This window comes from Durio zibethinus, chromosome 3 (genome assembly GCF_047325235.1).
Source record: "Durio zibethinus cultivar Kanyao isolate XHJ-2024 chromosome 3, ASM4732523v1, whole genome shotgun sequence".
Classification (NCBI taxonomy): Eukaryota; Viridiplantae; Streptophyta; class Magnoliopsida; order Malvales; family Malvaceae; genus Durio; species Durio zibethinus.
Window position 1 is genome coordinate 8080661 of NC_143164.1, and position 15034 is coordinate 8095694.

The 15034-nt window shown below is 32.3% G+C and overlaps 1 protein-coding gene across 2 annotated transcripts; it reads left to right on the forward strand.

The window, feature by feature from the left end:
• The first annotated feature begins 1839 nt into the window (after positions 1-1839).
• LOC149519597 (PHD finger protein EHD3-like) lies at positions 1840-8519 on the forward strand. 2 transcript variants are annotated; one of them, XM_089758358.1, is made up of 7 exons: positions 1840-1992; positions 2449-2708; positions 4360-4560; positions 4672-5004; positions 5632-5721; positions 5846-5887; positions 7002-8519. In XM_089758358.1, the coding sequence occupies exons 2-7, from the start codon at positions 2478-2480 to the stop codon at positions 7926-7928; spliced, it is 1824 nt and encodes a 607-aa protein (XP_089614484.1). In that variant the 5' UTR covers positions 1840-1992; positions 2449-2477; the 3' UTR covers positions 7929-8519. The 2 variants fall into 2 exon arrangements, with proteins under 2 accessions (XP_089614484.1, XP_089614485.1); XM_089758359.1 differs by having other exon boundaries at positions 4372-4560.
• The last annotated feature ends 6515 nt before the right edge of the window (positions 8520-15034 follow it).

The following is a 15034-nucleotide window of genomic DNA, read 5'->3' on the forward strand; positions in this document are numbered from 1 at the left end:
TAATGACCAAGATGAAAAAAATCTTTCAACAAATGGTAGTGTTTCAAATCTATGCAATTATCAATTCCATACATTTTAAATTTTTGGTTAATGTGCTAAAATAATTTGAATGTTATTACATATATTAAACTTTATGTTCCATCCATATTAGAATAAATTATGTATTTATAATATTCAATTTTATGAATTTAACTTCATTTTTATTTTTTTAATATTTTTTTAATGATAATAATCAATATTAAAAGAAAATTCTTAAAAAATAAATTTTTTAATTTAGCAACCTTTGTACATAAAAATGACTATAAATGTCAAAATATAACGGTACTTTTTACTATAAACGCTACTAAATTTAATGACATTTTTTACTATAAATGTCTCTAAATTTAGCATCATTTTATGATAAAAACACCTTTAAGTTAGTCACGTTTTTATAAAAATGTCGTTATTTTTTCAGACGCAAGTATAGGTGATACTCTTAACGACGTTTTGGGCAAATGCCACTAATCATTTAGTGGCATTTATAAAACGCCGTTAAATGTGAAAAAAATTGTCATTAAAAATCTAATCTCTTGTAGTGAAAGTGAATTATATATTATTTAAATTGACTTTTTTTTTATTTATGAATTGTAACTTAAAAAAAATAATAAAAAAAATGAATTTGGAGATATGGTGAAGGAACAAAAAGTTTTATCTCATTTAAATATATTGAAAATTAATATTAAATACCAACTATATCAAATGCATATTTACTAAAATAGTTATTGTAAAAACTCGTTGTAATAAAAGTAAAATAGAAAATGAATCGATAATATAATATCATTGGTACTTAATTGTGATGGTGTAAACGAATAAAACTTTCGATAAATTATTCGTAAATATGTTTAATTTTTATTAGTTTATTAAATTTAATAAATGATCATTAATAATATTTTATATTTATTTATTAAATAAATTGAATACGAATAGAAGTTTATTTAATTCGTTTGTATTTGTGATAAATTCTTTTAAAATTCATTTAAAATTTTTTTTGTTTATTTTTTATTTATTATTTGTTTATTATTTATTTATAATAATAATGATAAAATTACATTTTTATCTTTTATCATAATTTTTTTGTACGAAAAAATATGGTGGCGGAAATGGTATCACTATTCTGAGAGTGAAGTATCAATTATCTAATAACAGTGATCACCTAAGTTACCTCTTCTCCTAACGAAGGTTTTCTTTAAGTTTTGAAACCCTACTTTTGGTAAGTAAAGTCTACTTAGGGTCAAATTGCTTATCACTGAACCAACACCTCATTAATTTTTATCGTAATTTTATTTTAAGATTCATTTATATTCGTTTACAATTTACTTATTTAAATTTATTTGATTATAATTTATTTATTATTTATGAATATATTTATTTATATATATTTATAAATATATTCATTTAATATATATAAATAAATTTGTTTAATTTATTCAAACTGAACACAAATATTTTTTTATTTAAATAAATTAAATTCAAGCAAATAACTTAATTTTTTTATTAAACACAAATCAAATTTAAATACTTATAAAAATATATAAATAAATTATATACATATATTAATTCATTCACGTTGAATTCGCATTCGGTATCCCAATCAGTTGCCCAATCGCAATCAGTTTTGATTCGAAAGGCCGATAACAAATTAACTTGAATTTGACCATTTTTCGATTTAGCAACACTTTTAGTCCCCTAAGCAACAGCCACCTGTCAGATACACCCTACGGTCAACCGGAATCATCTCGCCTCAGATCCGACCCAACAAACCAAACTGTACTAAAAAAATTAGTAAACTAAAACTCTTCTGTAACTGTAACTCATTTATTTTCAAATATTGTTTTTTTTTTGTTCTGAAAAAACCGGGATAAGACGAGAAGTTGCAGGGCTAACCAAAAGTTTCTCGCGAAGTAAAACAATTTTCAATCTTTTAGGGTTTCAATTTCAGCTCTCTCAACTCAGGTAAAAGCTTCTCTATTCTTCTTTTCTTTTTCTTTACAAATTTTTTTGTTATTTGGTGTTCGGGACTCGAAAAAATGTAGGGAGGGAAAAATGAGAGAGAAAAACGTATTTGTTTAATGATTTGAATTTCTTATTTTTAAGATTCAAATGGTACGATATTTAGTAAATAGTGAAGTTTAGTTCAATTACTTTGCTTAATTGGTTGAAGTTTTTGTGTTCCTCGGGTTTCGTGGAGCTAATGAGCAGGGAATGGTTTGTTTAGAGTTCAATTTTCTTTTTTGTTTTTCCTTTGTTTTCTTGGTTGCCTAACGGATTTTATTAATGATTTCGCTTGAATTTTTCCTTTACTCAGATGATTTTTAAAGTGTTTATGTGATAATTTTATGTGAGTTTGAAAGATAATGCTGTTTTATTAGAGTGAAACCCTAATTCTTTGTTGAATGCTTGGAAAACTAGGGTTTTGTTCGGTTTCGTGATTGGTGGAGATGGGTGTTGAGGAGGGGACAAGCAATGGTGAAGGAGCAGAGTGTGGGGAGGAGATTCAGTGCTTCAAGAATGAACCAGTAAATAATGGGTTTGGATTTGAAATTTCTAATGATTCTGGTGATGGGAGTTCAGGGGCAAGTGAGAATTTTCAAACATATAAGAGGCAGAGACAGTCAAGGTCAAGTTCAAAGATCAAAGTGCAAGATGGTGGGCGAGCTTCTAGGGACCAGGTAGATTTCCATAAATGTATCTAAACATGTATGCTTGCAGTTGTAGATGTTAGCTATCTTTCTACGTTGTAGTAGTTGTTGAGATGGGCTTATTATGTTTTTGTTCCCCTATTCATGTTTCAAGATTTCCTCTTCCTTTGTGTTTAAGAACTTAATTGTTTTAGCTTTGGATTGTGGATAAAAAATATTAACTTGTTTGCAATCAGATGGAAAACTCTGCTTGTAGACTATCCTATGAGTATGAGATGAAGATCTGACTGAGTCATTGGGTGCATTAAATTCAATTTCAAACTATTTTCTTAACTTTAAAATTACCATGCATATTATGACATAAATAGGCAAGTTTGTGATGTCTAGAAATTTACAACAATGAATAGTTGTTACTTGTGTATTTGGCAAGTCATATGATTTTTGGGGTGGCTTTGTTGGTTAAGTGAAGCTGGTTCTTTTTTGAATCTTTTTTAAGAAATGAGAGTGTTTAGAAACTGTTTGCTGGAGAAATTGATTCTATAAATATTCTTAAAGTGGCCTCGTGTATAGTTCTCTAATGTTTAATCAAGATGTGTATCTTACTTGAAGTGTTGAAGGTTTCAGCATCACACATGAATATGTCAAATGCTTCTCTTATGGTCACATTAAGAGTGTTTTTCTTTCATATATGTCACATAAACAGGGGCTGATGTATTTGAGAATTTTAACAGTGTATCACTAGTTGAAAGTGATAGTATTTTTGACAACTTTCATGTTTTTATTGCTTATGTATCCTTTTTTTTTTTTTTTTGAAAAAGATATCTCTTCACCATTTCAAATAAGTCACTGAGTATGATAAAATTCCTGCATTATGAATGCTAGCGACGTTTAGGTAACTAATGGATAATGAATAGGGAGAAGCTTCCGAATTTAGTGAAGCAAGACAAGGTAGTACATGCCACCCCGCTGTAGAACACCAGGATGATGAAAATGAAAAAGTTGTTGAATTATCTGAACTCTGAAGCAAGATTTCAGATTTTTTTTCCACCCCACGACATGAACATGCATATTTGCTTCTGTTCTTTAATAATGCAACTGATACTGTTCTATGGATATTTTTATTTGCACTTGATGTTATTTTATTGATTTTTGGTTGGTATATGGCATTTTGAGTAATCAACAATGTTATAAATTTGTATTGGATGTACAGTTGAATATTTTCTTCTGTATGTGGCTTATGACTGACTCACTTAAGAAAAATCCTTTTCTATATAACTGGTAGGTCTTGTGACTGTCAAGCTGGGATTTCCTTCATTAGGGTCAGTGAGAGGTTTAGTGAGGGAAACCTTGATAATAAGGACAGGATGGACAGATGTTTTAACTTAAGATTTTATTTTATATTTTATGGGCTTAATTGTTATAGCATCAAGTGCTTTTGCACATTCAATGTTTAGGGGGCTGTTATAATTAATTGATTTGTATTTCATTTATCAAATATGTTTAGTTCTATGATTCATCTGGTTCAACTAATGAAAGGTATACTTATTCTTTCTCCTTGTGAAATACTTGTATTTATATGGTTTGTCTAAAGAATTAATGAAAGATGTACATTTTTCTTTTTACTGTGCGTTCTCAAGTATTCTATTCGTGCCGACATGTTGACATGTTAATGGATGCTAAGTATTTTGAGCAGGTTGCTCTTCCTGGGACAAATCATCGTGCTTCTTTGAATGGTTCAAATGATTGTCTACAGAGGCAGTGGAGAAATGTTGTATTGGAGCACATGCATCAGTTATTAAGTGGTGATGAAGGTGGTATACAACGTTGCATTCAAGATGCACTTTTATTTCATCGAGAAAATGGTTGTAATGTGACAGTTAAGGTTTGTGCTGTTATCTGAACTACATATGGTCTATGATTTCTTGTGATGATCTTTTTTCTTGTCCATGTCCTTTATAATATTGGAAATGTTGTTTTCCTGATTCTTCTACAGGATTCTGATGCGTCTCCTGAAGATGGACAGAAATGCTCATTGCAAGCAGGGCGAATTCCTAATGGAACCAAGCATACAGCTGAGGGGCTGAAGGGTGTTATATCTAATGGGTCTTTTAAGGAATCAAATCCTCAAACTACCACTGAGATGTGTCAGCGTGTTTTTTTTGATGTTATAATTTCTGAAAAATTCACATCTCTGTGTAAGATTCTATTTGACAATTTTCAAGGGATCAAGCTTGACAGCCTTTTCCACTTAAATCTCATAAACTCAAGGATGAAAGCCGGAGTTTATGAGCATTCACCAATGCTTTTCTCATCAGATATTCAGCGGGTAACTTATATAACCATTTTTATTTGCATGCTTTGTTTGAATGGACTTGCTTAGTTTAAAACTAAAAATGTTACATTGACTGTCTAGTTTTTTCTAAAATGAAGATACTGAAAGGTTAAACAGCTTCATGCCATGTTTTTTTAGAAGTCTTTGTTACATTCTTTCTTTGTGTGTCAAATTATTCTTTTTGTTCCTGTGCTTCACTAGACCTAGGTTGCATATCTCCAAAGAATCTATCTCATAGCATCTGTTATGTTACCCTTATGGATCATTCTTTCTTCTTGTCTCTCATAATTCTTATTGTTCCTATGCTTCACTAGAATCAAATTGCACATCTCCAAATAATCTATGTTGTCCTAAGCTGTTGTCAAAATTTTGTTTTGTTCCATTAATAATTGTCTCTTGTTAGAAGGAAACTCAAAACAGTGGAATATAATTGATTTTAATATACATGCTGCAATGTTAATCTCAATTTTGATGCAATGTTAATCTCAATTTTAATCTCAATATAATAAATTCTTGTGAAGTACCAAAAAAAGAAAAAAAGAAATGCTTGTTTCGTGTAGCAAATCCAGTTCTTTTTGTCATCATTTATTATATATATCTTAACCTAAATGACTCCTGTAGGTATGGAGAAAACTTCAAGAAATAGGAACTGAAATTGTATCCATTGCAAAGAGCCTCTCAAACATATCAAGCACTTCTTACAGTGAACAGGTGAGTTAACTTAATGAACAGGCAGTATGCTGCTTGAATTTTCTAATTTGCTTAAAAAATTTATTGTGTTGATAATTAATTCTTGCTATGAATTGTTTTTGATGTTTTTTCTTCAACCTTTCAGGTTGGCTGTTCTCGTGGTGCTGTGGAAGAGGAGAAACATGAGGTAAACATTCATGAATCAGCTTATAGCATGCATTGGCATTCTTGTATATGCAGAAAGCATAACTGTGTCTTCAAATTTCATTTATAGGTGCATTCTAACTGTATTAGGCAGTTAGTATAAAAAAAAAAAAAAGTTGATTTAGATTTTGGCTGCATTTGGTGCTTTTCTTTTGGAGTTTGGATAAAGTTGATTTAGAATAAGACTTTGGAATTTCTACTGCTCATAGTTTTGGACAGGTTTCAGTGGAAGTCGTGATTGTATAGAATTGATGGGTGTGTTTTAGGATTCTCACATATAGAATTCTACTTCATTTGGGACTTCAAAATTATCAACTGGGTCCTCTGTTACTTTAGTTTTGCTTCTTTAAACACTCTAATGGTGTTGGGAATTTAACTAAACCTTACCATATTTTCTGCTGGCTAGTTGGTTGTCTTCTATCCTGCTTGTATTGATGATTTGGTGGGACAGACAGTTTTCCTGCCGTCACATTCTGTTTTGCCTTGCTATTGGAATTTAGTACTTACGGGGTGTGTTTGATATACAAGATTATGATAGGATGCTATAAGTTGATATTATGAATAGGATTAAATTAAATAATGTTACCCTATCTTGTGTTTGATGTGTGCAAGGATTAAAATAGGATAATTTTATTTATTGGTCAAAATTATCTTTCCTCAAAGTTTATATAATTAAGTTATTGATGTAATTTTTAAGAGTATAATAAGATATGTAAATTCAATCCCTTAGATTAAAAATTATCCTCACCACTTTGGGTAGATTGAATGATCCTATGCCAAGAGGATGATTAATCCTCCTTGCAATCCTATCCCTTTCTTTAGATACAAATCAAACATAGTATAGAATGATTATCATCCGATCTTATCCATTATCCTATGCACCAACGACATAGGTAGAGCATTTTGATGGCTATTTGAATTTAGCATTTGTAGATCATCTTGATTTTAAGGCGGTAGGAGGATCATGACCTGAACTGTTTCCTTAGCTTTTCATTTGTATTAACCTGCAAGCAATCTCCTTTTCTATGTTAAGAATCTGTTTTGAAGGTTGAGTTCATCCCTGCCAAGTATTCTGAATTTTGTTCAATGAAAAACAGTTCTTTACTCGGGAATCAGAACCTCTTGCTAAACCGGAGCAAATTGATGCTTGTGGTGTGTATAAAGTTTGCACTTGCAGGCATTGTGGGAAGAAAGCAGATGGGAAGGATTGTTTAGTTTGTGATTCATGTGAGGAAATGTACCATGTTGCCTGTATTGTGCCTGCTGTGAAGGAGATACCTCCAAAAAGTTGGTACTGTGCCAGCTGCACTGCTAATGGAATAGGATCTCCACATGAGAACTGTGTGATATGTGAGAGATTGAATGCACCTAGGACTCTCAACAATAATGTTACTGATTACAAGTATAATGCAAATTGTGAAGCATTTGTTGAATTGGAAGAAAATTCAAACTGTAGTGTTGATAAGGGGCTTCAGTTATCACCAGGGAGCAAAAATCCGCATGTTTGTAAAATTTGTGGGAGTGGCGTTGAAAAAGGTGAGAAGTTAAGGAGTTGCGAGCATCCCTACTGCCCCAACAAATATTATCATGTGAGGTGCCTGACAATGAAGCAGTTAAAATCATATTGTTCCCGCTGGTACTGCCCTTCTTGTCTGTGTAGAACTTGCCTCATTGATAAAGATGATGATAAGATTGTTTTATGCGATGGCTGTGATGCTGCATACCACATTTATTGCATGAAACCTCCACGAACTTCAATTCCAAGAGGGAAATGGTTTTGCAGAAAATGTGATGCTGGGATCCAGCGAATACGCAGAGCTAAAAGAGCATATCAGAATCTGGAAAATAAGCTGAAAATGAAAGACATAGGAGGTAAAATGGCATATGATAATAAGGAAATGAATCTGAATCAGAAAGACAGAGAGGAGTCAGATAAAAGTAGAGGTGGAGTGGACATGCTTCTAACTGCTGCTGATACTCTACATTTCGAGGAGAAGTTGACTGCTATTCAGATGAAGAGTTAGAAAGATTCTGTCATTTGGAGGACATAACAAGATTCAGATTTCATGGTATAATGCCTTTGCTTTTTCGTTGGCAACTCAGACTGAACTTATTTTCACTTCATTTTTTCGGCTGGGAAACAGATATTTTGGTAGGTTGTAAACTTCATTAGATTTTATTGGCATTTGGATACATAGCTATGAGCAAGACATGATTCCGAAGGCTGCATATTTTTTGTTTGGTACTGCCAAACACATGATGTGTAGTACTTCTGGTTCCTGCTTGATCAACGGGATCGGGATATGTTCTGTTTGGTGAAAATCATCCACTAACAGGGATTGTTGAAGTGATGTTGGTTTGTACTATGAGAATACATAGTTTAGATGCGGTTTCAAGAAGCAAATGTTTCCCATCATGTTGTACAATGTCGAGAAAACTGACCAAACAACCTGTTTTTAGCCACGATAGGTGAAGGATAATTTTCCTTTTGCTATGATTTGGCGCATCATTTTTTACTTCCTTACCTGGTTAGTTGGCTCTGTGTTGTTTATTAGTCCTCGTCCTTGTTTTGCGTAATCCAGCTTTTTCATTAATTAGAAAAATCCATTGAAACAGATTCTGGATTTGTAAGTTGTGACGTATATCTCAACATTGGTGGTTAGTTGTATTTTTTCTTGATGTGGAAAAGGAAAAACTACAGATCATGCAAAATTTTGTGACCAAAAATGATGTAAGGACTTAAGTTTTGAAGCTTGTAGGTTCATTCAAAAGTACTAGTTTGATGATTTAGTTCTTTTATTTTGGAAGCATTATATGGTTGCCACATTGTCAATAAACAAATATATGGTGTTTTTTTGCCAAAAGAGAAAAATTAAAAAAAGTATTAAATAACCTAAAAACATAATATTTAAAAAAAAAAAAAAACAGAATGTACAACAATCTCAATTTATTGGGCAAAAAAGTTCTCAATTTAAGTAATTAATTATTAGAGTTAATATTTGATATATTGTTAATGTAAATTTTAAATTTCATGAATGAGATTAAGAGATTGATATTATTTCCTTTTTTAATTATTTTTTTATTCTTTTAATTATTCTAAAAAAAATGTGTTACATTATTAACTCAACTTTCGAAGTATAAAAATTTTATTACTGATGGATGAAATAATTTTTATTAATTATTATTGTATTAGACATAATTCTTTCATGGTAATTTTTTTTTTACAAAAAAGTTTTAATTTGAAGATAAAAGAAGTGGATGAGTTAAGATTTAAATTTAGACTCTAAACTTAAATTAGACGAAAATAAATATGTTGTTAAATATTGCAATTATTTATGTCATGTAATAAGTTTTTCTTCTCGCAAACACATATGAAATACAAGAAGATTTTTTTATATATAATTGAGAATAATAAAAATATAATATATTTATTAAAACTAAACATTTATTTATTTATTAAAATTAAGAATGTAATATTTTACCAACAACTATTTGTACTGACAAGATCTTTTGAACTTCGTAACTACACTAAAACTTCCTACTACTTCTCCCAATGGTCACATTGATTTCGACTACCTCGAAGATCTTGCGGCCATGGCACTGCTTGTGCTTCAGTGGAAGCTCGGACTTTCGGCAAATCTTAAATGCCTTGAAAATGTCTTTGGATTTGCTCCTGCACTTCGAGGACCGAATCTTTATGCTAGTCGGTTTAGTAAGAAAAAAAAATCAAATTTAATGATTTGAATTATATAAAGTATACGATATTTTGTTATGTTAATTAATTATTAAATTAAAATTTTTTTTCTCTCTTTTTTTCCCGAAGGAAAATAATGTTGAGATAATTAAAGGGATTTTGCAAACTATTGAAGATAATGTCATTTCACTTTTGTAAGACTTACTCCTATTTTAATAATTTTACTCAAAATATTAAATTTAAATCATCGTTTTCAATTGTTTTGATTTAATAATTGTCGTAACGGTTTTGAGACCGCCAGACGTAAAAACGAGTTGTTTTAAAATTGAGAAAGAAAGAAAAAAAAAAAAAAAAAAAGGGAGTCGCCATCAATCTTTATTAGGGTGTGATTGGCCACCCAAAAGTTTATCTTTTTAATAAAACTATAAAAACGGGTTGTTTAAAGTTTATCAAAAAGATATATTTCGGTTTACGAAAAATCAGGTTGGGTCCGGGAGTCGGTTACGCGTGGGGAAGGATTAGCACCCCCACAACGTCCATAAATTGGTACCATTCAACTATGCGCTATTTTCAATGTCGGATAAAAATGGTTTTAATTTGAAATTTAACATTAATTTCCTTTATTTAAAAAAATATTCTTTTTTTTTTTTTGCTAAAATTTTTATTTAGGAATATTGAGAAAATCTTTAAGTTAAAGAATTATCTTAAAATTCTCCAACATCTAGGCAGAATTTAAAGTAACCATTTTCGCTTAAGATTTAACACAACAATCCTTAAAATGAAATAACATTCTTTACAGAAAATTGTTGGTGACTCTCCAACATCTAGGCAGAGTACCATGAGTAAATTAAAGAGAGAATAATGCAGACAATTATTGATAATAATACGATAACGTATGTATGCTAATGAATATCATGTAAAATGAAATGCAATTTAAGAGTTGGATTCTTAAATATAATGAGATCACCCCGACTCTCCAACATCTAGGCAGAGCTTAGGTGCGACTGTTTATATTTAAGATCCCAATTTTATTATACTTTTTATTTATTAATCTTATTTTTAATAAAATGCAATTTAAGAGTTGGATTCTTAAATATAATGAGACCACCCCGACTCTCCAACATCTAGGCAGAGCTTAGGTGCGACTGTTTATATTTAAAATCCCAATTTTATTATACTTTTTTTATTTATTAATCTTATTATTAATATGAATTATGAACTCGTGTGAAAAGACTTAATGAAGTAAAATTTCCTAAATACCCCATCATCTAGGCGGCATTCGGGAACAAATTGCTTCCAATAGAATTTTCACACGTGTCCTTAGGATTTTTCGGACTTTGGACTTCAAGGATTTTGGATTTCGAGCGGTTTTGGATTTAATGGATTTTGGATTTTTAAGGGTTTTAAAAACCTAGGATTAAGAAATAGCGCTTAAGGTTTCGTTTTTAAGAAAATACGAACATCTCTAAAAATCCCCAACATCTAGGCGGATTTTTGAAGCAAGTTCGATTTTAATAATTTTTTGAAAATTAATTAAAAATTTCTTATGTTTATTTATTATTAACAATAATTCCCCAACATCTAGGCAGAATTATTGTTCTAGAAAAATATTTTTATTCCCTCCAACATCTAGGCAGGGAAAATTATTATTATTATTTTAAAGCATTTTAATATATTTTAATTATTATTTGTTTTTAATTTTATTATTATTAAAACGATTAAACAATTATTCTAACAAATTTATAAATTTATCATGCAAAAATATAAAAATATATTTAAAATAACAAAAAAAAATAATAATAATAAAAAAAATTAGAAAAAAAATTTTTTTTTTTACCTAAACCGGACCGGTCAACGGTCTGGTCAACGCTGGTCCGGGCGGTCTGACCGGTTCGGCGGTTGGATCGGCGGTTCTGGCTATCTGACCGGTTCGGCGGTCGGATCGGCGGTCCGGGCGATCTGACCGGTTCAGTCCGGTCCACTGCGGTTCGTATGAACCGGTTCAAGGCTGGCTGAAACGGGTCGTTGGGTCGGGTTGCGCGGATCTCGGGTCGGGTTCGGGTCAATGCGCGGATCCTTCTTTGGTTAAAACGGCGTCGTTTTGGGTTTTATTGAAACGACGTCGTTTTGGCCAATGATAATTTATATAAAAGTCAAAATTATTTTTTTTTCCCTCATTTTTTTTGATCTTCAGAAAAAAAAAGAAGCCCTTTTTTTTTTCTTCTCTCTTCTTCTTCAACCGCACACCGGCCGGCCGTCGGTACCGCCGTCGTTCGCCGGTCGTCGTCTCCGATGGTCGAAAAAACCCTAAAATTCTCCCACGAATTCTTCTCGACCCCCTAAGCACAGATCTGACCTCCTTTTCACCGAAAACGGCCTTGATTCGCGTAGATCGGGTTTTGAAGTTTTCGATTTTTCTTCTCTCTTTTTTTTTCGGTGAAACTGATGATTTCTTGGCTTTTGCAGGTGGCTCGGCGCTGAGGTTCCTCACCTACGGCGAGGACTGTGTTATTTTTTTGGTTTTTGTTTTCGTTTCTGTAGATTTTTTTTTTGGCCGTTCTTTTTTGGTCCTCCCCCCTTTTTTCCCTCTGGTTTGCAAGCTCTATTTATAGAGCTTGTTTGAGATTCAAATTTCAGATTTTTTGGGATTCGAAAATCATACCTACCGTCCGTGATTGGTGGCTTGTCAGAAGGCCGGTTGGGTAGTTGGTCGGATCAGTTCGGCGCCGTACCAACCCCTTGACTTTTATCTTATTTTCATTTTTTTTTGTTTGTTTTGTTTGTTTTTGTTTTTTTGTTTGTTTTGTTAAATATTATTATTAAAAATCAAACGGTAGACCCGGACAAAACCGGTGTCTACAGCTGCCCCTCTTTGCACATTACTGAGAATCAGGAATAGGGCAAAGACAAAGACAACGATTTTGTCCGAAAGTGAATTCTCTTGGAAAAGCTCCTCTCAGCAGATGCTCAACGACTTTAAAATCTCATCTTAAAAAGCTCATCTCAGCAGAGGCTCCATAACTTTAAAATTCTCATGAAAAAAGTTCCTCTCAGCAGAGGCTCAACAACTTTAAAATCTCATCTGGAAAAGCTCATCTTCAACTGAGGCTCCACAACTTTAAAATTCTCATCTGAAAAAGCTCCTCTGCTCTCAGCAGAGGCTCAACAACTTTAAAATTCTTTCTTGAAAAAGCTCCTCTCAACAGAGGCTCCACAACTTTAAAATTTCATTTTGGAAAAGCTCCTCTCAACAGAGGCTCCACAACTTTAAAATTCTTTCTTGAAAAAGCTCCTCTCAACAGAGGCTCAACAACTTTAAAATTCTTTCTTGAAAAAGCTCCTCTCAACAGAGGCTCAACAACTTTAAAATTTCTTCTTGAAAAAGCTCCTCTCAACAGAGGTTCCACAACTTTAAAATTCTTTCTTGAAAAAGCTCCTCTCAACAGAGGCTCAACAACTTTAAAATTTCTTCTTGAAAAAGCTCCTCTCAAAAGCTCCTCTCAACAGAGGCTCCACAACTTTAAAATTCTTTCTTGAAAAAGCTCCTCTCAACAGAGGCTCCACAACTTTAAAATTCTTTCTTGAAAAAGCTCCTCTCAACAGAGGCTCCACAACTTTAAAAATCTTATCTGAAAAAGCTCCTCTCAACAGAGGCTCCACAACTTTAAAAATCTCATCTGAAAAAGCTCCTCTCAACAGAGGCTCCACAACTTTAAAATTTCATTTTGAAAAAGCTCCTCTCAACAGAGGCTCTACAACTTTAAAAATCTCATCTGAAAAAGCTCCTCTCAACAGAGGCTTCATAACTTTAAAATTTCATTTTGAAAAAGCTCCTCTCAACAGAGGCTCTACAACTTTAAAATTCTCATGAAAAAGCTCCTCTCAACAGAGGCTCCATAACTTTAAAATTCTTTCTTGAAAAAGCTCCTCTCAACAGAGGCTCTACAACTTTAAAATTCTCATCTGAAAAAGCTCCTCTCAACAGAGGCTCAACAACTTTAAAAATCTCATTTGTTTTCAAATTTGAGTTTTCATCCTTGAACAAGTAAATTCCTCTCTTTTGAATTCCTTTGTTTGATCATTATCTTTACAAAAATCTTGTTTTTTTCATTAAGAAAAGGAAAATTTCTATCTTTGCTACAACTTCTCATGGATGCATGTACTGAGTGCTCATGATGCAATGCATGTAATGCAATCAAAATCGTTCATTGTAGTAAAAAGGTTCTCAAAATCTCTCGCTTTCAGCTTCTTTTATCCAAATTCTTATATGACCAATCTGTCTTCAACATCTGACCATAATATTTTTTTTCTTCAAAAGTCTGCAACCTCAATGTCTTGTCATGCTTTTCTCATCCTTTTTCATTCGCCTTTGTCAACGTTAAAAGTAATGCTGAGATCTTTCATGTTTGTTTTTCTTTTCATCATTTTAAGTTCAAGACAAATAAAATGCAATCACACATTTCTCTGATGGATAAAAAATATCAAATAAGGATAAAGGAAAGGATAGGCATTATTTCAAATGAAGGATAATGTATTTCTTATGGCTGATAACAAGTGTATGTCAAAGTGTTTGAATTGAAATAAAGGTGTTAAAAGAATGATCACAAGATAATCATGAACAAAATATTCTCAGATTCTTTCTCTAAAACTAAATCAGATGACTTCCTTGATTATTCAGAGTTCATCAAACTACACTTGCCCCTGCATTGTGAGATCTTTTCTTGATGATGCTTTTACTTCACATCTAAGCCGCCTTTTCAGGTTTTCAACTTAGATAAGTCATCATTTTTTTCTTTTTTTTTTTTCTTTTTTTTTTAAGCAAAATATTTCTTCACAACATCTGAATTTATTGGGGCAGGCAAATCACCTCCGTCCATTTCTGTCAAAATCAATGCCCCGTCAGAAAAAACCTTTTTCACCACATACGGGCCTTCCCAATTTGGTGTCCATTTCCCCCGATTATCATGTTGATTTGGAAGGAATCTTTTTAGCACTAAGTCTCCTTCCCTAAAGTAACGGGGACGAGTTTTCTTGTCATGTGCTCTCATCATCCTCTTTTGATATAATTGACCATGACAAAGTGCTGACAGTCTTTTCTCTTCGATAAGGTTTAACTGCTCGTAGCGATTTCGGACCCATTCTGCTTCCTCTAACTCCACTTCCATCAGGACTCTCAGTGAGGGAATTTCCACTTCGACTGGTAGCACAGCTTTCATACCATATACCAAAGAGAACGGTGTGGCTCCAGTAGACGTTCTGACTGATGTTCTATAAGCATGCAAGGCAAAAGATAACTTCTCATGCCAATCTTTGTAAGTTTCAGTCATTTTCTCCAGGATTCTCTTGATATTCTTATTCGCAGCCTCCACTGCCCCATTCATTTTTGGACGATATGGTGTCGAATTATGATGGCGGATCTTGAACTGAGTGCATACT

Coding starts and splice junctions, on each gene's coding strand:
- LOC149519597 (XM_089758358.1), top strand. CDS start 2,478: ATGGGTGTTGAGGAGGGGACAAGCAATGGTGAAGGAGCAGAGTGTGGG. Junction 5,005..5,631: donor TCTCATCAGATATTCAGCGG/GTAACTTATATA, acceptor TGACTCCTGTAG/GTATGGAGAAAACTTCAAGA. Junction 5,722..5,845: donor GCACTTCTTACAGTGAACAG/GTGAGTTAACTT, acceptor TCAACCTTTCAG/GTTGGCTGTTCTCGTGGTGC.